Consider the following 25335-nt stretch of genomic DNA (forward strand, 5'->3'; position numbering starts at 1 on the left):
TGTTTTAATTTATTGTGTATTTTTTTATGTTGCGAGCCGCCCCGAGGCTACGGCAAGGGGCGGCATAGAAATGTTTTAATAAATAAATAAATAAATAAATGGGTGATTCAGGAGAGACAAAATGAGGTTTAATGAGGGAAGCTATTTCCATAGTAATGATCAAATTAGAACTGTATTTAAATTTGCTTTCAAAATTGGGGGTTGGTTGTAGCTCTCATTATTCTTGGAAATATGCATTCAATTTGTACCTAAAATGTCATTTAAATATTTGTGTTTTGGGGAGAAAGACAGCTGGCTAATACTGATTTTATCTTATATCATGTTAACTACCCACATGAATGATGGTAATCACAGATGCAAAAATATCTTTAACTGGATTAAGAACTTGATCACATTTTAACAAGATTCTGAATATTTCCCTCTTCCCAATTACATACTTCCCAAAGTATTACTGTATTTTTGTAGGTGTGTTTTTAAAAGAGATCTTTAGAGCTTTGTATGTACAATACGTGTCTTTCTATGCTGATATGTTGCTGGAGAGAAGCCTACTGTGTTTTAGTTGAAATGCTGAAAAGAAACTTTTTACAGACAGTGTACTTCAATGTTAGTCCTATTAGAGGTATGCCATCAGATCCAAAGAAGCCTGGAACCCCAGTATGTGGTTTGCTAAAAGCTGTCATTTCTCAGAATCAGCACAGCTAACTTCTTTTGCAAAAAGTACACCTAAGAGGTTATGCAAAAATACTGGGCATATGCTGAATAGCTCTTTTCTTTGGAACATTCCTCCTGTTGATTTTAAGTAATACAAAAGTTTGCTTGAGCTGTAATGTATGATGCAAGTTTTCCCTCTCCTATGAAATAACTGTGAATAAATAGGTTAATAGCCTGTTCATGACAGTATGACTTATTCTCTTGATCTCTTTTATTTAAAAAGTAACATGCTTTGTGGTCACAGTAAAACTTCTAATATAATAGTATTATTATATTTCCAGTAATAATTGCTTGGAAGAATTGGAAGTGTGTCTTAAAGAGCAATCCTGTGATCCCTAAGAGATCATCCCCGGGATCATAGGATAGGGCAGGTACCCTTTCTCAAGGTCAGATGACTTGCAGAGGGGATCTGAGATTGGATTGTTCCTTTGTCCCCTTGTGGAGGCTGCAGAAGGCACTGTGGTGGATATTCGTTCAAAGTCTCAGTACCAACATTGGAAGAGTTTGTCAAGAGGAGAAAGGAGGCAGAAAAAGGAGAGATCAGGATTTGTAGGATCCTAAAGGATTTCCATCATCTCTCCCTCCCACAGCTTAGCTGAAAATGTAAAGAAAAGGTGGAATGTGATGCTTTTTCACCTCCATTCTTCTCCCACCATGACTGAGTTCTGCTGGCGGGGTATAGAATAGACAGAGGACTCTGGTATAAAGAGCAATTCTCTATATAAGTCTTGAGGAGAGTTAAACTTGGTCTTTGCTGGGTGAGGGGGGTCCTCTCCTTCTTTGCAGAATTCAAATTTCCATAGATGCTTGGTAATGCTTCTCTTGCACATTTGGAATTTTTAAAATAACCGATGATGGACCACACTGGTGGCAGGTGTGTTTTTCCTATCTTATTTTTATAGCAAACACTGTGGTTGACACAAATCATGGTTGAGTTAAGAACAGAGCATCTGAATTACAATAGGGGTTTCTTTTCTTTTTTTTATAAGTAAAATGGATTTAATAAAGAGATAGGATGATTTGCACAACATTCTGATCTGGAGTGAAAATGGTGTTCTGTAAACAGAAGTATCTTTCATATAAAATAGGGGATTTTATAACTCATCTATTCCTTTCAAATTCAGCCAAGTTTATGGAATGCAGGCTTCACAGTAAATGTTTATCCTGTTTTGCAGGCAGGCAGATCTGGGAGACTAACTCTGGAAATATGTGTGGTTCTTCAGAATAGCACGTATAGTGCTTTTAATCCTTGCAAACCACAGATACTTCTTTCTAATGCTAGCATTGTTTAGTAAAGGGTGTTCTGTTTGATCATCTCTTTGCAACCCCATAACTTAGGAGTGCGTATGCACCTGAGGGACCCTTGCAGGAAGAGGAATGCCCTTGCTGCAGGCACCTGGCAGGTGTGCTTCTCTGTTGGCGCACAAGGCAGGAGTTGTGGCAGATGCTCTCACACCCCATTTGTCTCTCTAAAGTACTGCACACTTCAAGAAGGGATAAGCTCTTCTGCTTGAGTTTGTTTTGTAGTCGCATAAGGGTGCCTTGACAGATAGTGCTTATGTTGTGAGCCGCCCCGAGGCTTCAGCGAATGGGGCAGCATAGAAATGTTTTAAATAAATACATAAATAAATACTACTTGGCTCTAGTAAACATTGTTTGTGCCTGTCCTGCTTTGGAAAGGTCCAAGAGTGACTGGGATTTACTAGGGAGACTTACCCAAAGAGTGTTTATATCTCAGGGTGAACACTGAGAAAGAGAATTAGTTACTGCCAGAAAAGCTACAACACCATTTCAACTGGCTAAACAAGTAGACTTGGAACAGAAAATAGAATACCTTTTGCAAGCATTCAAACTACTGGAGTCTGAACAGCACTAGAGTACATTTGGATCTGACAATTCTCAGCTTTTCCACACCCCCAGTGAAAACTGAATCAAATGATTAGCACTCGTTCCTGGTGCCAAGTAGACATTCCACTTCCAACCACTGGCCATATCATCCCTGCATTGCACAGATACATGGAAGGCAGTTTCTTTTCCAGATCAAAGGAAGCAACTTTACAATGAGTCATTCGTAGATGCCAGCCTCTAAAAGACATGCTTTTGCTCGTCAGTTAAGCAAGTATAGCCATGTGCTAAGAAGCAGCAAAGGTATCTTGACCTTTAGCTTTAGATGCTCTTTCATTCCAGTGTATGTATGCAGCAGCTTCAGTGTAGTGAGAAGTCTGTTGATCATGGTTCTCCCTAGTCTCCCAGGACAGTACAGTGTTTCATTCTTGACATGAAGACTTATGGGATGTGGCTGTATTAAGAGCCTTCAGGTAGTGTCATTTGTCAGCCTTTCATACATGGCACTGATGCAATTGCTGACCAACAACTGTTGATCTCAGAAATCTCTATGTATAGTTGGACAGCTGACCTTCTTCCCCTGGCCATAAGGCCTGTCTTTCAAAACTTTTCTCAGGGAGCTGAGTAAGAAAAGGGGTGCCTTATTTTCTGAGGAGTTTTGCCTCCTGATTGATGTGAAGGGAAAAAAAAGAGGGGGGGGGGAAGAGACAGAGTTAAATTACTGTAGAATAGTTAACAGGCAAACAAACCTGGTGTGTGTGTGTGTGTGTGTGTTTGAATATATTCCATTAATGTAATCCTTGGACTACAAAATTCTTTAAAACTGTAACTGTATGGTTTAAGGCATCTTGAAACATGTTTGCTAAAGCGGGCATCCTTCCCAGCAGGATCATGGGCATGCAAGTGATTTTCTTCTTTAGAATGGAAATTCCTTCATCATTTTTCTCCATGCAACTCATTAGGTAGCTTGAAGTCTTTTGATTATGGAATTTTAGAATCCTATAAAAACCTAGTAAAAAGTACACTTTGTTTTCAGTTATGACCTAGAAATACTAACACATGTATTTGTATTAACATGGAAAAGAAATACCAAGCTCTTCCAGTCCTCCACTACTCTGCTTGAAAGTAAGTCTCCAAACCCACAACCATACTTTTTCGCTGTGCATTATTGCCTATTGCCATGCAAGTGAACAGACCAAATGTCTGTTGGACTTTTGGATGAAGTTCAGCTAAGTGGGTTTAAAAGAGGGTATTTTTTTTTTAAGGTCAGAATCCAATTAACTATATAATTGGCACTAAATAATTATTGGCATGATCCTCTGTTCCCTTAGGCATTTCCCATCTAGAAAAGTATATTGTATGTATGGCTAAATATTTTGGTTGTAGAAAAGGCTTACTGTGTTGCTGCTTCTGTTTGTGTAATAATAGATAACAGCCATCCTCGTCTCTTAAATTCATTCTAATGAATGAAAATTAGATTTGTGGTGTATCTTAATTTTTGTAGAATTTTTTCCTTAGGGATTTGTCGCTATTATGGGTTGATTTTTACATGAGAGATCGAAGGTAAACATTTTCCAAAATATTCTAGTGCACATGCTGCTTCTGCTACAGTATGAAAGACTTAGGAGCTGGCTATGTTGGGGGCAGGGGGCTTAATTTGCTGTTGCTTCTGCTAGTAAAATGGAAACTTACCTCTCTTGTTCACCAGATATAAAAGGGCAAAGTTGCCTGAAGCAGTGCTTTTGCACACATCTCTGTGTGGTGGAAAGTTGCAACACTATGCATGCAGTTAATGCTGCACTTGGGAGAATTGCTGGGTGTACATGTGTGAATCTATTCTACAAGGAGAGCCTGGGATGCTATGCTTTGAGTAGAATACAAAGATGTGTGTGTGCAGATATGATAATAGAATTGTAAGAAGGATTTCTTGCTATCTCCCCTCCCCACCTCCTCTTTGTTTCCTTTCTCACAGATTTGCACTGCAGTCAACCTACTTACTTGCACACTCAATATAAACGTGTGTCAGGAGAATGAAGCATCATGAGACACATAAATCCACTTGTGCACACACAAGTATGTTATCTTTGATCTTGATGCTAATGCCAGACTGGGCTATTCTACTCACCTCCTTTATTCAACAAGTGAGGAAAAACAATGTAAACCTTTGCAGGTTGTGTTTTACTAGGGGCAAAACACAACCTGCTCAGTCCTGGCTTGGAAGCCCTGTCTATGGGAAACTTCCTCTCTGAATAGGGAAGGAGAAGGAACTTCTCCTCTTAAAAAAAAAAGCTGTTGCAAAAAACACCTCCCTAATGCTTCCTTCAAAAATTCAGTAGGAATTAAAATGAGTGGCTTCATTTTATTCCTCATTAAATCAGGTAACTTGGCTGGCAATACTTTTAGCTCATGAAGTAAAAAGTGACCTTTGCTCAGAAGTCCAGTGAAAAAGAAGGGGTAAGAAAGAAGGAGGGGTAGGGTAGGGTTTTAAAAAAACCAAGCCTAAACTCTGTGTAATAAGAACTTACCTTAGTCATTGAATAACTGAGGCAGTCAAACATGGATCTATAAGAATTGTGTGGATTCTGTAAACATCTAAGAACAAATGTGGTGCAACGTGCAGCATAACCAGATAGCAACATGAAGGGTGGCAAAGAGCTGGAAATATAGTTCTCCTGTACGGTTTTGTAATGTATTGTACCAGTGTTATTGAGAATTGTTCAGTGTTTTGTAGTTAAAAGAGTGCCCTTCCTTTTTTCCTGTTTAAATGCTTTCTTGCAGTTGGGAAGATGCAGAAGGCTCCATTTAACTTTAACTCTAAAAGTGATGGGTGTGTGGAGGATGGGGAAGGATGCTATTCAGCAGGCCATTGCAACCCTTCTTCAGTTTGTTGGAATCTGACAAATCCCCCTCCTGCTTTTGAGGAGCAGTGGGAAGCCACTGTATCCATAAAAGTGGCCATGAAAATATTGGAAGTTCCTTCCACATCGCTCTTTGTTTACTTTCTGGGTGTGGTTGGAAGCTCCTAAAATCCCTTTGATCAACTAAAGTGTGGTACATAAACATTTATGGACCAGAGTGCAGAGTACCTGTTCACCAGGCCTCCATACTACTGTTTGTGAACCACGGTTTCTAATCCCGCTACCAGCTCTGTCTTTATTTGGAAAAAGTAGCTGATCATGCTGTCTCTAACTGTCCTTGATTACTAGGCAACTCAAAACTAGAATGCCAGTGTAAGGCATCCTACTTACTGCTCAGTGTAGTACGTAATTAGTTCATGGCTTTGTGGGTTGGAATTAATTGAACATGTAAGAAAAGTATTTTATTACTTTCATATCTTTAGTTACATTTAACTATCTTTGTTGCAAAAAATCCTGAAATACACGTTCATTCTTCTCTTAACATACTGCCTATGGCTTTCATTTCATCATTTTGTGAAGACAGGGAGACACTGGGACTTCAGATGACTGAGTGCTTTATCACACTGTCATTATTGTAGCTGTAAGTTTGAAGTTACACCATCTCTTGTTCCTCAGCCACAAGGAAGAGATTTGAAATTGGAAACTGGAATTCTACATAAGAGCTGGAATTCAGATCTATCCATTCAAAACAAGCCAAGATTAGCTCCAGGGAAGCTTTCTTCTTATGCATACGGAAGATATGGGACCTGTTACTTGCATCAGGGCAACACTGCAAAGGCTAAAACCCCCATCCCCCATGCCAGCCTCAAGTCCAGCTTCACCACCACCTCCACTATTCCCTGCCTCATGTTTTTTAAAAAGGTTGCATGCTAAGGGTTGATTACATGACAAATGTCATATGTAGTTTGACCCTCAAGTTCATTTGTCTCATGTAGCTTTCATGTCAGCTTTGAAACCAGCTTGCATTTGATTGGCCTTATTAATTTTGAAATTACCTTGGGAATCAGTGGAATAGTTTAGTCCAACCTGATATTAATTTTAATAGGACTTTAGTTGGATCGGGCCCATTATCCACCATTTCACTCCCCTTGTTATGGCAGAAATATTCCGTTTGCTCAAGATTCAACTCATCTTGTTCTTAACTGATTTGTGGAATGAAATGAATGTTCCTGCCACAGTGGAGTAGTCTGTGAGATTGATACTGTAATCTTTGGTGACCTTCATTGAGATGGACAAGCATCGATCCTGAGCTCAGTCTCAGGCATTAGTGTTACAGTACTTAGTCCTTGTTTGTTTCTAATACAGTTTGCATAAGAGCAGCATACAGTGCTTTGAACAGTCAATCTTTGTACACAGTGCTCAGAACTCTTAAGAGGAGGAAATGCGTGTTTTAGTCTGAGGCTAAAGAAAACTGTCATTCTCAAATAAAATAAATGAAATTGTTATCTTCTACTTTTGTTGCTTGATATGTAGGGTAATAAACATTTAGCAAATGTGTGATCAAAGGCTCTTTGGCCTTAACTGACTTGTTACATTTGCATTTAATCCTGTGGCTTAAGTTGTTTAGGTCATATTTAAACCATAAAATGCTTTCCACATTTTAAAGCGTATGAGATTAATTTTAAGGCACACACAAAAAGGAATGCTTAAGTTTTATTTGGCTAATTTAGAAATAATTACAGCTTCTGGTATACCAACTTTTAAAAAGTATGTTTTGAGTTTTAAAAGAAACATTTGTCAGACTGTTGTTGTCTGCTCCTTTGCCAATAGTTTTAAGGGGCTTCTCAGCACGACACAAACAGTATACAGAAAGCAATTACTTTGGTCAGCTTTCTTCAGGACTGGGTGCTATAACTCTAGAAGGCACGATATTTTAAGACTCAGTGCTTAACTTGAAATGAAATGTCACTTTAGTGGTAATGTGCTTTTAAACAAAAAAAGTACAAGAGAATGTTTCCAAACACTTTGAAAAGTGGCTGAAAAGCCTTGATCTATTTCTCTGTCTGTGTGGGAGGGGAACCTACAGAATTTAATTGGATCTCTTTTCCTCCCACTCCATATGCAGGTCACACAGGGACATGGCCAAGCTATATCTTCTGCATCTAGTAAGGTGCACTGTACAGCCATGGTCAGGAATGGTATTGCTGGCTCTGCATATGGAGGTGGGGGAAGCATGTATGAGCCCTCCAGGCAAAACAATAACTGTGTGATTTGGTTGTGTCTGGTGGATTGTGCCTTTTATCATAATACGTTCTAATAGGAAACTTAATGGCTCCATGTTGACCAGAAGGGCAGTGGAATGAAATCAACCACAGATGAAATAGGCAGAAATATATTATTGGGTGTTTTTTTTAATAGATAGACCCTGAAAAAGTTCTGAGAAGAGCTCCATAATCACAAAGGGCTGTATCCAATACTGTTCACACATTGGCAGGACCTGCCAATTCCATAATGGGAACTGAGTAGCTTTTGAAGCGGCTGGACACTAGCAGAAACAATTGTTTATGGAACATCACAGGTCAGCAGAATTCTCTTGAAAGAGCTGTGTAGACCTGCCCCATTTGTGAAACAAGCATTTCTGCCCATTTCTGCGGTTTCTTTAGGAAGCACAAGGGCTTGTTGTGCTTCCGGTAGGTCCTCTGAATACAACAGGACCAGTGCGAGTGTAGCAGTAATATTGGAGACAGTCCAACACCCACAGAATTAGAATGACAGAACATTTAAAAGCGGTAATAAAAGCAAGGGTGGGCATTCTAGTCAGTTTTCTAACCCCTCCACACACAAGGAAAACACAATCTGTCCTAGGCAGTAATAGTGTGTTGTACTGTTTGGCTTTCCATATAGTCAGCTCTGAAATTTCCCTCTGTAGTTCTATAGCACACACCTGGGACTGGTGGTGAAGCATGGGGAGTAGGGCAGAAGTGCCATTTTGGGGGCTTCTAGTTGGGGACCAACCTTCACCAGGTTCCCCATCCCAAACAATCCCTTCAGATAAGGGGCAAGCCTGGGCCATTCTCACTAGCCCTCATATGATATTTTAATTATTATTTTAAGTCTCTGACTGTTTGCTTATCCAGTTCTTCTTTGAGCTCTCTGTGCATCACACATATGGGCTCTGCACCAGCATGGTGCCTGCAGTCGAAGATTTTCCCAGCTATTGCTGAATTGCATTGCTTAGCCCCAGTAAAACAGCCTGACACTTCAAAGACATCATTTGATTTACTCTTGTGAGATCCTAAATTACAAGAGCTCTTGGGACTAATATTACAATTTGCCTTTAGATGATGCAAACTGGGCTGCTAAGGGGCTTTTTACCTGCTACATATTCACAGTTAGAAAAATGTTCCCGTAATTTAGAATATCCTGTTGCTGGAGGTACTTGTAATAAACCAACAAGGTACTTCATAGAATGTATGGAAAGATACTGTCTTGCAGTGGCATGGTAACCATGTGTTTTGATGATAAGTAAAGCAAGGATCTCCCATTTTTTAAAAAAAACTTGTCTGTGTGTGTGGGTGGTGCATGCAAGCATGCATGCATATGCCTTTTATTTGCAAACTGAAGATAATGAATGCTTTACTTTCCCTTGTAATCCTTTGCTGTTTATTTATTTATTGGAAGCATTTTAATGCTGCTTCTCAGCCAGAAAGGCTCCTGAAAGTGGCTTACATCAAATCAGTCAAAGACATCTGTTGCCCACGAGCTTAGAATCTAAAATGGTACCACACGTGGGGAAAAAGGAAGAAGAATGGGGAGGGAAGAGGAAAACATTAATTCTTTCAGCATGGCTGACGGAAGAAAGCTCATCTCAGCCTGCTGGAGTGAGTGCTGCTGGTGGCAGTTGGGAAGGAGCTTTCAGCAGGGCTGATGCCATGGCCCTGTCCTTACTTTCATTCTCCTCTGCACAAACCAATCGAATATGTGTTGTTGCAAACACTCTATGTTGCACTGTGCCATTTGAAGGCAGACATCATGCCACTTCTTTGTGGCATTGAGCATCCATTTCACAAGGGGAGAGTTGACTTCTAACAAGCCATTCACTCACTGGCATTCTGTGTTTCTCCCTTCCTCACCCTTCTCCTGTTTCTATGCAGGTTCACCTTTTCTAGCCAGTGAAGATGGTGTTCTCGGGGGAGTGATAGTTCTTCGATCTTGTAGGTGCTCAGCAGAACCCAACTCTTCACAGGATAAGCAGTCCCTACTAGGTAAGCATTTGAAGAAAGCTCAGAACAAATACTACTTCATTCTGCTTCATTTTACTTGAATAGCTAATTCCCAAGAACTTGTTGTCATTAGGGGTTTATGTAACAAACACATTTTCTGAGAATTTAAAAACATAAGGAACAGGAGCAAGACTTTGAAGCCTATTAGTTAATCATAACCCTAAAGCTGCTGTTCCACAGTCACAATCTTACTAAGGTTGAAATTTGTCACCAAGATTTAGAGCTCTTCATACGAGCTAAAATGAGGATGGGAGAGAGTTGCTCACTGGCCACCTTTGGAAGTTTGGACATCATCATGCCTTCCTAGAGGCTTTTAAGTTGCCATCAGAGAACTCGGATCCTTCTCTGAAGACAAAGGGATGTCCTCCAGTCAGGCTGAATGTAAGTACTTCTCCTGACTCAGGGCACATTCACATGTAAAATTAAACCAGGAATTCCCAACATAGTACATAGAGAACCCTCCACTGGCACCCACAGAGCTTTTCCCTCCCTGTCCCCTTCAAAAAGAAAAAAAATTGAACAGACACATTAGAAAATGTCAGGACAATCTTTCACTCCTTTTCTAGTCTCTAGCTTTGCTCGTTGTTTTTCCTCATGGCCTGTTTCTCTTCCTCCTCCCTGCTCCGCTCCTTGCTGTATCTCTCCCCACTACCCACTTTTTCGCTTGCCTTTAACTAACCAGCCTTTACGTGATGGGCCACATCTACCATCACTTCCATTCTATGCTGGTGCCTACAGCAATTTCTCCAATTCCCACATGTGCCCACTTGAATTGCTACAATATATGAATCATTCACCATAACACATAACCTTAACCTTGAAGAGCATTCACAGTTGCATGCTCATGTTTCCTTTTACAGGAAAATGGTCATGTTAGGTAGTAGGGCGGGGATGGAGGGAGTTGCATGAAGGAAGATACTCCTAGTAAGTCCAAGAAATCAAAAAATAGGGTGAATAACTTACCGTTCATTTTAAGTTAAGATTACAGTTGTGTTCTGTTTTATTCTCCCAAGTTTTTAATAAAGAATTGTTATGTTCACATCCATAGTAGAGTTCCTGTGGAGTCATACAACTGAGAGCATGTGTGTGGGGTATATGTCAGCTCAGGATGGCAAAGCTAAGGTAAGTCACAAAGAATACCTTTTAAAATTGCAATAATTGTTAAAACAATTACCATTTCATCCCTGCCTCATTCAAAGGGCTGACCATACCTTTTTCTTATAGTAAAACAACAAAAAGGTTAGACAGCAGAATGATGAGTGGTTGAGGTTAGACTGTGCTTCCCATATCACACCAAACTTTGCCTAGGTCTGCCATCATGGCCAAGCTGTGGTTTGTTGAGCACAATTTGTGATCACAATATAGACTACAGGGTGCTCACAACTGGCAGCTGTTCTGTGGCCATGATATCTAATCCCATCTGGTCTCTGGTGTAACACAGTGGCAGTAAATAATGGAGAATGAGTAGAATCCTTTAGAAATATTTGCACTAAAAATATTTTGCAAAGATTTTGCTCTTGCTTCTAGGTCAGGTTGAAAATTAGTCCTCAGAACATTGGCCTCAGACAATGTTTTGAACCAGAGGGAAGAAATGGAATCAAAATGTAAGTACAGGTGAGGTAAAATGGAGGTCGAGGAAATGGTTGAGTTTGCAGGAACAGGGTGGTGGTAAAGATAAAATTAACCTAACTTTGAGAATGCCAAGTAGAAGAAGTTTGTCCACTGAATGGTTTAGATAAAAGTCAGGCACAGCAATGTTAGATATTCAGATTTGAACTGGGTGTGGTGGGGGTAGATACAGCTTTAAAGTTAGAGATTTTGTGGGGGTGGGTAGGATGAGCTTTTATTTGAGCTTTGTCTAATTACAAGGTGCAGTAGGACCAGTTTATTTATTATTATTACACTGTGTTTATACCCTGCCTCTCTTCCTCTTACAAGGAATACAAGGCATCTTACAACCTTCTCCTCCTCTCTATTTTATCCTCACAACAGCAACCCTGTGGGGCTGTTTAGGCTGAGAGTCTGTTTGGCCCGAAGTCATTCAGTTTCTGTGCTGATTGTTGACTAGAACCCACATCCCGGCCAGTACTCTAACCACTAGGCAACACTGACTGTTGATTTTCCATATTCCTTGTAGTCAGCATATTGGGAGAAGCAATGCTACTATTATATTGCTAAGCAAACTACATATTAGATTAGAAGTAATATAATCCTTATGCAATACTTGTATCCAGCTTGAAGGTAGTGAGGAGAGCTTGATGCCACTGAATACTTCAGTGTAATGCTGAGATCCTTTCCTACTTGCTGGTCTTTCATTGGACATCTGGTGCACATTGTTTTTATGCTGCTGGCAAACTCTCCAGCTGGCCATCTTGATTGGGCTGACGGACACAGCTGCTCTTCTTGGGTCACTTTTAAATTATGTTTCTGACCTTGCTTTAGGGAGAGCTCTCTCCTTTGAGTCCATGGCTGCAAATGTTTTTCTGAAAGTAACCACAAATGCTACAGCCACTCAATGCTAATGATCAAGAAAGAAGCTGCTCTTATAAAAGGTGGAATTCTTTATTTTTGGAAGTTGAGATCAATTTAAAGATGGCAAGTGGGATTCAAAATATAAAATATATCTTAAAACTTGAAAAAAAATGAAACATAGCAAATAAACACAATGTTCTTTGGGAAAGGAACAAGAACACCATGTTTCTTTATAGAATTTACTGCCCTACACAAATCAAGTAAGACAAGGTAGATGTTACACTTCAGAGAAAGAGAGTGCTAACCTAAGTAACTAGCAAATATTGCACCACTGTCTAATTTTGACTGTCTTTTAAGTTCCAGATCTTTCGATTTATAGGGGGTTGTATCCAAACTATACAAATTGTTGATTGAATTATTTTCTGGGTCATCTGAAGCATTAAAAGCATGTTGGAAACTAGATTTTGGGATGCCAATAGACAATGCTGTTGGGGACAAGGGTTATATTTCTGGCTCAGTCGAGGCGCTAAGTGCCAAAGGCAAAGGAACTGACTTTCAAAGCACTTTTGCAGTGACACTTAACCCCCATCAAGGCATGAAAGGATTTCAGAACAGTTTCCAATAAATGTTGGAGGGTATATTATGGGACATTTGTCCGTATATGCTAGTCATGTCCTTTGGTAGAGGCATTTTGGGACAAAATTTTCAAAGCAATTAACAATATGACCAAACAAAACATCACGGAGACTCCAGTCCTTGCAATTCTGGGCATTTTTCCAAAGGATTTACAGTCTATGCTGCATAAACACTTCACTTTATGTTCTTTAGCACCAGCAAGAACAACAGTTGCAGCCCAGTGGAAAAGTTCAGTGGCTGTTTCTGTCAAGGCTTGGTTTCAGAAACTTTAGGATCATTTACTAATGGGCAAGCTTACCCACCATAAAGGTCATGCTCAACTCTGAAACATTGTATACAGTGCAGTGCCCATTTTTGTGTGCATCTCGCTCACCAAGCCCAAGTCCCTCTGGACCTTTGTAAGATTTAGCTGACCTGCCAACAGAACATAATTTCAGCTTGCAGGGTTTGCAGTTCTGTACTCTATGCAACCTAAGTCGTTTGGGCTGTGCTTGTTTTCTTTAAGTTTTTCAGGCCATGTTTAGTCCATGTTCATTGTACTGAATAAATTATATAAAAATAAAGGTTTTTTTTAAAGGGTCATATTGGCAGATCAGCACTCAGTGTTTCAGTTTTTTCACAAAGTAACTAATGGCTCTCCAAACAAAATGACTGAGCCAGGTCCATTAATGGGCACTGCTTATTTAATTCTTAATTAGCAACCGGATATAAGCATAAGAAAGATTTCTTAAAAGAGAATTTTAAAACTTCAGTTATGCTTCTGTTAAGACCTTTCCACTTTTTCTAGTACATATCAAAGGGAAGACTAATAACCTGTCTTAGAACAGAAAAAAGTACAATTTATGTTTAAATTTTGCTTTTTTTCCTAAAAAAGATAAAATTACAATTGAACTTTTGAAAAAAAAATAAAAATGATGTTAAGAATGCTGCAATCATGCTAAGCAATGATTTTAAATGTTGCCGTTTTCTACTTACCTAGCCGATCTTGGGATACAGAGCATCAATCTACTTTCCTTCCAACAACACGGAATGTCTTCCTATCATTCATATTTGTGTTGAAACTATTGTTCTGTTCTAAAACTTAAACTTATTTTCTGGAATTACTAGAGCTCAAGGTTGGTCTCTAGGTATTACGCAGGCACATCTCGCTGGAGAAGTAGACGGGATGCTTGTACTTAAAATAATATTTGGTATTTGCTAAAGCATTTTCTACATGCTACTTGATTAATATACAATGCATGCTGCCATTGACCATGCAGCACAACTCAAGAAAAAAAGCAGCAAATTGCATCACACAACATTGTTGACAGTGTTCTAGTCTTATTTGGATGCTTGCCTTCAAGAACAGCCTTTTCCTTCATGAGGCGTCTTTTCTGTGGGCCTGCTCTCTTTACCTTTGAGTAACTACCTGGCAATAGAAACCTCTAATGCTGACAGTTTGTCTATTGGCAGTTGTTGCTTTCTGGGAAAACTTAATAGAAGTAGGCAACAAGAACTGGCTCGCCCTAAGTGGCTCATGATCACAGTTTCAGTGAAGAAAGTGTAGCTCACTGAGCTTGAAACTACTCTCTCTTTTCCATCAACTGTATTTAGTCTGTCTTAAAATATACTTTTGAGGAGGAAGATGGGAAATGGTGGGTTGGGAGGAAACAACCTATTTGCCTGTGGAAATGTTATTTTGGGCCACAGTTCAGTACAACTCTCATTCGTGCCATTTCTGTCCTTCAGCATGATGCTTCCTAAAACTAGCACTGTGTTTCTTTGAAAACAGCATTGAAAAAGACATGAAGAAATGTGATTCAGATCTTCTTGGAGATTATAGAGAGACTTAATTGAGCGCCTGAGGGAAAGCATTTGTGGAGCAATTTCACTGTGGGTTCATGTATGGGTGGTAGGAATGCAAATACTTATTATTGTGGGTTGGGTTTGCCATTCTTCCTTAAATGTTGTACATGTTTGCCAGTGGTAGAAATTTAATCAATGATTGTCTCTTGTGTGTTTGGTGGTGGACTTAGTGCAGCTTCAACTAAGCTTGAACACTTCAGTCTGATCCAATACTGTGGACTCAAGCATAAGGTCCCCACAGATTGTAGTGGTGTTTATTGCCAAGTATATATGCTTAGCACAGTATTCTTTGTGTGAGCTTAATCTATAGGCCCCTTGTTTGTCTGAACAGATGGATTTCTAAAAACTGTTCTAAGGATATTTGACCAGTTCTAATATACTTGTTTGGGTTGTAGTATTTGGATTTCTGATGGATTTATCCTCAATCCACCTTTCCTTTCCTTTCCTTTCCTTTCCTTTCCTTTCCTTTCCTTTCCTTTCCTTTCTTCATGCTGTGAACTAGAAGATAGCCTCTTAACACAATTGTATCACTAGTTAAACCCATAACTGCTTGGCCAATTACCAGAGAACCCTTTTGCAGATGCATGAATTTCACACGTGGTAGGGATATGAAATGTTCATAGCTAAACTCCTAGTTAGGATACAGTCCAGTCCAAGATAATTTCTTTTATGTCAGTCTTGTATAAAGTCTAATTTTGAATGCTTAGTTACTGGCACCAGTCAAAGGCATTCCAAATCTGACTGCCAATTTTCAAAACATTCCTGATACTTTGAATTCATGCCATGAATCCTGAATCATTCCCTATGCCAGGCTTCAGTATTATTCTGCCAAATATATCCGTCTTTCCATTTCTAATAAACCTGGATTTAAATTGTGGTCTAGAGGGTAAACAGAAGTTGAATCGATAAAGCAGGACCAGTTTGTAGATCACTATATTTGCAATGGGATGAACTTTTGTCCTTGCTACAAAATAGTTAAGAGAATTGACCAGTTTTGTAGTTTTCATGGAGAGAGCAGGTGTAGTATGAGTGCCTAAGCTGGAGAGGAGCAGAGGTCCAGCATCCATCCTGCTTAGGCAGAGCTTCAGAACTGTTCTGTCAGCTCCCTTTAATAGTTCATTGGAATAGTAGATCATAAATGTCCGCTTTCAGAGTGAAGCCTAGCATATTGGGATCGGAGCTTTGGGATGCACATTCCACCCCTGCCTTTCACTGGATACCAACTATATGTTGAGTACTGGAACTTTGCCCATGTGTTCTCTGGCTTATATGGGTCTTTTGGAAGAAAAACCTTGGGCAATAGAAGGAGCCATTTCTATATGTTTTGAGCAGAAGTCAAAGGCCCACTTACGCAATGGCACTTCCTTTCTGTGTCCTCTCCACTGGGCCTCAGAAATCTGCTCTGGAGGATTCTCCAGCTCTCCAGAACAGATCCTGAGGGCAATCCGGAGGCTGCTGGGGAGTGGAAATTGCAGTTCTAGCCATGGGAAATCTTAACAGTATTTCATCCCCTCCCCATGTGATTACAACTGTGCCTGTTTCTGTAGCCACAAACTTGAAACAAGCTTGCCAATTATTTTCCATTAGAAATAAAGGCCGTGTGATGACGGTATTATTTTTAAGAGAGCTGGTATATGAGATGCCAAGGTGATTTAAAAAAAAAAAGATATTGCACATGGTATTCTTAGCTGACATTTGGGAACTATTTTGGTAGAGGTAGATGGGAACCCTTTAAACAGCAAAGGTAATTTTAGTTACAATACAGAATGGAATGGAAAGACAGACTTGGATCACAGCCTGCCAAGCACTATGTGTATGTAATGCCTTTTTCTCTGTGTGGAACTTCAGTAATCATGGCAGATTGTGACTCTGACACTTGTCACATTGTATTAAATTATTCCCTGCTTTTTGAAGCACTGTTGAAATGGGAGTTTTTGCAAGGCTCAGTGAATAGACTTTGATCTTGGAGATTTCCCACTAGAAACCAGTTTTATATTCTTACTTCAGATTATCAAATAATAGATTATTAAGATTCAGAACTTTTTATTTCATCCAAACAAATTCCTACTTGTGTTTGATAATCTTAATTGGAGTGGGCATGAATGCTAATATATTGCCATTTTGTTCGCCATAGGAGTTTGTTTTCTTTTAAATACACATTTTAGAATAAGTAAACATTTTTCCTTAGTGTTTAAGTTGCTGTCTTTATTATGTACTGGAATGAATGCATGAGTTTCTTACATATTTATGTGTGTAAAATATGTCAATATACAATCTCTCAGCAATGTACTGGCATTAGTTATTGCAGGAATGTTTTTGTTCTTGTGTTATAAATATTATGTTCAAATACAATGCCTTTGTACAGTAAACCAGTGTAAGAAAATATGCCAAATGTGAGGTTTGTATTTCTGCCATATGGCAAAAGACCCACTGAAATGCCTATGTACAATGTATTTTTTCATGCAGTGCTCCCTTTCTATATGGACATTCTCTTTTCACTGGGTTTATAATGTCAATGCATCACCTATTTTTTAAATTTATGACAAGCATCATTATCTAAAACTTTAAAAGCCCAGACTTCCCTTTTGGAGATGCTGATGCGCACTTCCATTTTCAAGATCCAGGGTGCACTTTATAGTACATTGACTGCTGATGCATGTCACAGTTGGCAAAGCTTTTGAATGTTCCACATGTCTTAAAAGTGAATTGAGCACAGTTGTTCAAGTAGCACAGTTAAAATACACATAGATGTGTTTGGAGTAGTAGCAACAATGTTTGGCTTAACTTGACCAAAGTGGCACAGGTGCTTCCACTGTGTTCCTGTGAAGGAGGCAAGGAAGGAAATATTGTTGAGCCCTTGAGGACTTTCGGCCTTTTAAAGTTCACCAAACATCTTGCCTCCTGTCCTATCCTGTTTTGTACACATGGTCTGAACATCCCAAAAGCAATGTGGGGAGAAATGACAACAACAACTACTACTACATCTTCATCTCCTCCTCCTCCTCCAATAATAATAATAATATTATCACCATCAGTATTATTTCTGTCTTTAATATTTATATCCATATTTAAAATAATTCTTAAGCAACTTAGAGAATAGCATGCATTTAAAACACACACACACACACACACATATAAAAAGCATTAATAAAAACATTAAAACCACAATGCATAATTACAAACTGATGATGGCATAAGAACAACAACATTTATTTATTTATTTATTTATTTATTTATTTGGAATTTTTGTATGCCATCCCATTCGCATGAGCCTCGGGACGGCTTCCAACACAATAAATAAACAAGGATATAAACAATACATATCAAAATCCGGATTCACCCTGGCTGTAAAAATTAAAACCAATAAATAATAGTTATTAAAATATTGTTTCAATAAAAAGATCTTGGCCTGGTGCTGAAAAACAAATAACGATGGTGCCAGGCGGACCTCTCTGGGGAACACATTCCATAAGTGGGGCGCTACCGCAGAAAAAGCCCTCCTCTGGGTGCTCACCCTCCTAATATCTATCACAGAGGGTTCCTGGAGGAGGGCCTCTGCTGTCGATCTCAAGGGGCGGGAGGGCAAATATGGAAGCAGGCGTTCCTTTAGGTATCCAGGTCCCAAGCCATTAAGGGCTTTGTAGGTGATAACCAGCACCTTGAATTGAGCCCGGACTTCGATGGGGAGCCAGTGAAGCTGGTAGAGGACTGGGGTTATGTGAGAGTAATGCCCAGTCCCTGTCAACAACCTGGCCGCTCTATTTTGCACCATCTGAAGTATCCGGACTGTCTTCAAGGGAAGCCCCACGTAGAGCGCATTACAGAAGTCCAACTGGGAAGTAACCAATGTGTGCATCACTGTCACTAGACAATCGTCCTCCAGGTAGGGACGCAGCTGATGGATCAGCCGAAGCTGAAGGAAAGCGCTCCTCGCCACCACAGTCACTTGAGCTTTCAAAGACAGCTCTGAGTCAAGGAGCACACCCAAGCTGTGGACCCTGTCCTTTACAGGGAGTGCAACTCCATTCAGGACAAGGTCCAAGTCACCTACCCCGGAGCCCGAACCACCCACCAACAGGACCTCAGTCTTGTCTGGATTAAGCTTCAGTTTATTGGCCCTCATCCAGCCCATTACCTCGGCCAGGCACCGGTTCAGTACAGCCACTGCCTCACCTGGATTGGTGGAAAATGAGAGGTAGAGCTGGGTATCATCAGTGTACTGATGATTCTGCAGCCTACACCTCCTGATGACCTCTCCCAGCAGTTTCATGTAGATGTTGAATAGCAAGGGGGACAAAATGGATCCCTGTGGTACTCCATGGCTGAGTTGCCATGGCGCAGAGCCATAGTCCCCCAGCACCACCTTCTGGAATCGGCCATTGAGATAGGAGCGGAACCACTGCAAAGCAGTGCCTCCAACCCCCAATCCCGCTAGCTGATCCAGAAGGATACCATGGTCGATGGTATTGAAAGCCGCTGAGAGGTCCAGGAGGACCAACAGGGATGCACTCCCCCGTCTCTCTCCCTGCACAGGTCATCATATAGGGTGACCAAGGCAGATTCAGTACCATACCTGGGACTGAAGCTGGACTGAAATGGGTCCAGATAATCAGTCTTATCCAAGAGTGCTTGGAGTTGTCCCACCACCACCCGTTCTAACACCCTGCCCAGAAATGGGATGTTGGCCACCGGTCTATAATTGGTGGCCATTTCTGGATCCAGGGACGCCTTCTTTAGGACTGGCCGGACTACCGCCTCCTTCAGAGGGGCAGGTACCCGGCCGTCCCTCAGAGAGGCATTGATGGCCTCCAGGATCCAGGCACCAATCCCGTGTTTGGCTTTGTTCAGTAGCCACGACAGGCAAGGATCAAGTAAACAGGTGGTGGGATGTACTTGTCCAAGCACCTTGTCCACATCATCAGGCAGCAATAACTGAAACTCATCCAATAATATCCAATAATGTCTGACCAGACGGAGACATTGGCACCTCCCATAAGGGCTCTGATTCACTAGTGGAGTCCAGCTCGTGACGAATCTGAATGATTTTCTCCTTAAAATGCTTGGCTAAGTCATCACAGTGGGCTATCGAGGGTGGCATGGGATCTTTCTTATGGCCTGGATGTACCAGTCCCTCTACCACCCGAAAAAGCTCTACTTGATGGCATTGTGAGGCGGCAATGGAAGTGGAGAAGAATTTCTTCTTCGCCACCCTCACCGCCACAGCATAGGCTCGATAGTGAGCTCGCAAGTGTGTTCGGTCAGATTCATCCTGTGATTTCCTCCACCCACGCTCTAGACGTCTCCCAACCCACTTCATCGCCCGTAGTTCAGGTGTATACCAGGGGGATGAATGGACTCTGCTAGGAGGGAGAGGACGCTTAGGAGCGATCATGTCAATAGCTCTGGCCATTTCCCCATTCCACAGTTCAACCAGAGCATCAACAGGAGCGCCAGCCTTATCAACCGGAAACTCCCCCAGAGCCTTCAGGAATCCATCTGGATCCATCCGGCTCCGAGGGCAGACCAACACAATAGGATCTGCTCCCTTACAGAGGGAAAGGCCACCATCGAGCTCAAACCTCACGAGGAAGTGATCTGACCCTGGCAAGGGAGTCAGACACAGATTCCCCACCCTCAGGTCACCCTCTTCCTGCCCTGTCGAGAAAACCAGGTCCAGCATGTGTCCATGTTCATGGGTCAGGCCTATGACATGTTGAGACAGCCCCATGGCCATCATGGAGGCCATGAAGTCCTGAGCTGTCCCAGTCAGAACAGTCTCGGCATGGAGATTGAAGTCCCCCAGGACCAACATCCTGGGGGTCTTCAGCATCAGGTCCAAGACGATCTCCGTCAGCTCAGGCAGGGAGTCTGATGGGCAGAACGGTGCACGGTACACCAGCAGAATCCCCAGTCTGTCTCGGTCACCCAGCGCCAAATAGAGGCACTCTAGACCTGGCCTCGAGAGAACAGGAAGCCCTGTGAGGGAGATAGAAGCTCGATAGATTAAAGCGACCTCCCCTCCCCTCCCCTCCGGGCGTGGCCGGTGCTGGACCAGATACCCGGGCAGGCACAGTAAAGAGAGGGACACATCCCCCACCCCGTCCCCCGCCCAGGTCTCTGTTATGCAAGCCAGGTTGGCCCTCTCATCCACAATCAAGTCGTGGATGAGGGATGTTTTGTTGTGGACTGACCTGGCATTAAGCAGCAGCACCGTCAGGCCCGAGGGGCGGTTGATAAGCTTACCTGGAACCTTCCGGTTGGGAGGAAAACCAGAAGGGGGAACAGGTGTCAACCATCTGTCCCTCCTCCTCCTACGCCGACACGTTAAACCCCCAACGCCAGAACGACCATTGCCCAAGACCACCCCACTGGTAGCACCCACATGCTCCCCAGGCAACCTCATGGTAGCAGCCAGGTGTGAATCCGTTAAAAACCATCTAAGCTAAAATACAATTTAAAATGCAATAAAACCGTAAAACCCCACCACCCACCCAAATATAAAAACTCCACCGCACAAAGTCTATGGCCAACCCAGCCCCCGCATGGCCCCGAACAGCTCCAAATGGCGACAACGCCCTTAGGCCGTCGCCCTTCGGCCGCTGGCCCAAGGCTGCCGGTTACGGCTGGTGATTTAAAGCCGTGGCTCCTCCCCCGTGCCCTGCCCCCAGCCCGGCGCAGCTGCTACCCACGCTGGGGGGGGGGGGCAGGATCAGGGCACGCGGAGCACTCGCCGGCAGGGAGGAGGCCCCGCAGGCCAGCAATTATTTGATTTCCCCCTTTCCAACTTCCAAATAAAATGTTGGTGAAATCTGGTCTGTGTGCTGGTGACTGGTGGATAGTTCTGCTTTTTGGATAAGGGAATAGAATAGAAGATGCGTGGCCCCTTCCTTTTCCAAGGGTCCTCTGCACTTCCTAGGCAGAAACAGCGCGAATCATCATTCCATAATAACTGAGTGAGTGTGTGCTGCCACCTGATACGTTTGTAGCTCTTAGAACTCACACGAAGCCATCTTGATTATGCACCTGGTGCAGTCAGGAGCCAAGAGTCCATTAGAAGAGTCTTTGAAACATTAGCCCTGAATGCTGCATCTTATTAATCTTTCCCTGATGCAAAGTATATAGTAGTCATTCCCTCCTGCCGGGGCTCTACTTCCTGAATCAGTATGTTCACTGATTTACAGTTTAGCCAGGGAGGACAGCAGAGAATTGTTCAGCACTTCTCAGGTTCTGAGGTAGTATGGCAGAAAAGTATATAGAACAAGGTGGCAGTCGTGCTAAAGCAGCCAGTTGGCCTAACAGGCTCAAAAGCCACATGGCAACACTGTTTGCAGTTGTTACAAGTCATATTAATAAGCCTATTTCAGTGGCAAATTCAGATGTGAGGAAGCTTTGGCATAATTGGTATTAGAATAAAATAGAATTTTTCTAATATGAATTTAATCTTTACAGTGTTGCAGTGTTCATATAGTTTGTTTAATAATCACTGTTATGTGCTAGTAGAACATACTGATTTTCATTTACTTATTCTCTTATATTGACATTTGTTACTGAATGGGAAATCTTCAGCACAGCCCTTTACTCAGAAGTAATCCCTGTTAATTTCAGTGGGATAAATGCATGTGTTTCAGTTGTATCCTTATTCTCCACTGGATGTGGTTTCAGGCACTTGCCATTATTACCCATTTCTGTCCATCTTTCTGTTCCTAAATTTTCCCAAATTTCTTTACAGACTCACATTTCCAGGCTTCCACCCGGAGCTGTAGCAGGGCAGTCAGTGGCAATTGAAGGAGGAGTGTGCCGGCTAGAGAGCCCAGCGAGCTGAATTGCTGTGCATCTGGTCTGCAAGGAGAGCAAACTGCCACTTTGTGTAATAAGCTCTTTTGTGTTTTAACAGATACTGAGAATTTTACTCTCATTTTAGACTCTTTATTGCACCCACAGGCACCCAAACTTGAACCAAGTGCTGCTGTTGCTTTATACTCCTTCACTTTGTGTGAATGTACATGAGAGCTTGGTCTCCCACACTCTGTTCCTGGTTGTGCACATGAAGATAATGTATTGGATAAATTAATGTTACAAAACATTGTTATGTGCTAATGGCTTAGTCTATAAGAAAATAATGCAAGGAGAAATGGTTAAAATGTTGTGTGTCATAGCAAAAGTTATTGTTTCACATTAGATGACACAAGCTTCAGAGCTGGATGGAATAGAAAAACTGAATGCGCTTTATGTTGTGTTTAATTATTTCAGTTGGTCCAGTGGTAACTTAATGCACTCTCTTCCAGGTGTGGGCCATATATATATTTCTTTTATTTTTGACAAAGAGTGGTTGGTTTCAGTGAAACAATCTAGGACAAGGGTATTGCCTGATTTCTTCCCTCTTCAGTTATTCAATTGGTGGTACTTTTTCTGGCTTAAATGTTGCATAGCTTCAAACTGTCATGTATTATGAAAAGATCTGTAAAGATAACGTACAGTCATGAAGTCTTTACTTTGTGTATAATGGAATATTGGAATGTAAATAAGAGCAAAGTTTATTGGAAGAGTCAATATTATTCTTTGGTTTAAATATATTTTTAAGACAATGGTGTAGAAATAAATAAGCTATTGCTGAATAAATAATGCAAAGTGTATTAAATTGATGATGAAGAAGAGTCTTAGTTCTTTACATTCCAAATTTGTAGCAAAGGTATGCAAATGTTTGTAATTAAATTTACATGTTAGGCATGTAGGTTTACAAGTGACCTTTTAAATATTTTATAGTGCCAAAATTCATTCTAATGTGTGATTTTATGCACTTGCTTGGTCATAGGGACAATTTGATTTTTTTCTTATGATTTTTTATGATTGCTTCAAGATCTTCAGTTTACCATTTTGGTGTTTACAGGGGTGTAATAGCTGCAGAGCATCCCTCTTGAATATCTCGAATACCTTGTGAAAATGAGCTGTCCAAATAAAATAGGGGAAGTTCATGGTAGATGAGGGTTTCCACCATGTATAAAAACATGGTGCATGCCAGCTGTCCCCAACCTGGTGCCGCCTATATATTTTGTACTTCAGTTCCCATCAGCCTTAATTAGCACAGCCAGATTTCAGAAATGCTGAAATTTGTAGCCCAAAACATCTGGAAGGCACCAGGTTGAAGAAGACTGGTAGATGCCTTATTTAGAAATATTTACTGATGAACTTGCAATTTGTCTTCTTTAATTGATGTGCTACCACTCTGTCACAGCTGAAAGGAAGAATGGTAAAAAAAACTGTTTTTAATTAGGTGCATTCCATTAGATGTAAAGTAGAAAGCCCGAATGGCAAAAGTGTTGTGTTGCTCTCTGGGTCCCAGTGCATTTCTGTGTAATCTCTAGTAATTTGCTAAGCACCAGTGCAAAAGCTACAAGTTTTTGGCATCATAGCTTACTTTGGGCATTAAATGTACAAAGTGTCAGCATCAAGCTCATTTGAAAGTGCACCCACCGCAGTTGTGCCACACATGAATCCTCTTCTCCAGGTCAGGCAGGAGGAACCAAGTCTTTCTAGCTTGAGAAGGTGCCACGTTTTCACAACACTTATATCAGTCACGAGTCAGAAGCCCTTTCAAATCAGGGCTCTGAACAGTACTGATCTTCTGATTCTGGGTTAATCATGAAGCCCTCCATTGTAACCTCCTACCAGTGTACTGCCACCCTTTCTGTTCTTTTAACCAGCTACAAGTCCCAAAGGCGACAAATCCTCTTACTCTGTCTTCGAAATTTTACTCACCAACATTTGGTAAGGAAGATTCTAAACATTTATGACATGTAACTCTCAGGATAACAACTAGATTTGAAAGCTGTTCCAAAAGTACACAATGAATATTAATTGAGATGGTTGATTGGAAAAAGGAAGATTATCAGCATGAGTATGAGTATGTAGAAGAGAGTGATTGGGTAATTGAATTGGTGGGAATGCTACACAGTTTCTTGGGATGTGGGCCACCAGTTACATAGCTGACATTGTGAAATGTGTGTGTGTATACAGTAGATTCTTGTCACACATGGATGTCTTGCTCCTCTTGTTGCTGTCCTGGCTTTTCTACTAGCAATGCTCATTCTTTCTTTGAAGCAAGATCTTTTTTTTTACTTTTTTCATTTTCCCATTATTTTCCCAACCAATTTCATTTTCCTCCCAAACAAGGTTGGATATGCTCTCTATGTTGTTAGAGCTACAGTAATCATATAAAATATGAAAAAAGGGAAATAGTTTAGAATGGTAAAGGAAATGTAGTTTTGATAGTTTTTCCAGTATGGTGATAGCTAAGAACTTTTGGGAGGTTTTAATATGAAATTTGCTTGGAAAAAAAATCAGGTATGTAGATAAAAGCTGATCTATTTTTTCCAGTATTTTTGAAATCACTGTTTTCAATTGAGAAACTTTTAAAAAGAACATAGTTATCTCAAATTGACCTGGAAACAGAAAAATGCTGTTTATCATCTCTGCATATTTTTGCATCTTTTACTCCTATTGACCATTGCAAGGAGCTGGAGTAGAACAGCCCAAGTACTGATGATACAGTGCTGGGAGAGGCATGAGCTGTAAAGTTGCAATGGTTATGGAGTATATAGGCCTACTACACACTATCAGTATATAAGCCATCTCCAATTTAATGAGCTAGCATTTACGACAGAGGTGCAGGCCTGGAGACCATATCC

The 25335-nt window shown here is 41.1% G+C and overlaps 1 protein-coding gene across 11 annotated transcripts in view; it reads left to right on the forward strand.

Annotated features, from left to right (window-relative positions):
* TASP1 (taspase 1) overlaps positions 1-25335 on the forward strand; it is a 137942-nt gene that overhangs the window by 65371 nt on the left and 47236 nt on the right. For 5 of the 11 annotated variants that reach the window (XM_044454274.1, XM_044454276.1, XM_044454283.1 and 2 more), the window contains 4 exons: positions 9569-9679; positions 10746-10819; positions 11225-11301; positions 14577-17035. In XM_044454274.1, coding sequence (XP_044310209.1) covers positions 9569-9679; positions 10746-10819; positions 11225-11301; positions 14577-14637 — 323 coding nt within the window. In that variant the 3' untranslated portion in view covers positions 14638-17035. Of the gene's footprint in view, positions 1-9568; positions 9680-10745; positions 10820-11224; positions 11302-14533; positions 17036-22379; positions 23270-25335 lie in introns of those variants that run through there. The other 6 variants (XM_044454281.1, XM_044454280.1, XM_044454277.1 and 3 more) reach the window with 6 other exon arrangements.

This window comes from Varanus komodoensis, unplaced genomic scaffold (assembly GCF_004798865.1).
Source record: "Varanus komodoensis strain SLA01 unplaced genomic scaffold, ASM479886v1 scaffold7_3, whole genome shotgun sequence".
NCBI classification, from domain to species: domain Eukaryota; kingdom Metazoa; phylum Chordata; class Lepidosauria; order Squamata; family Varanidae; genus Varanus; species Varanus komodoensis.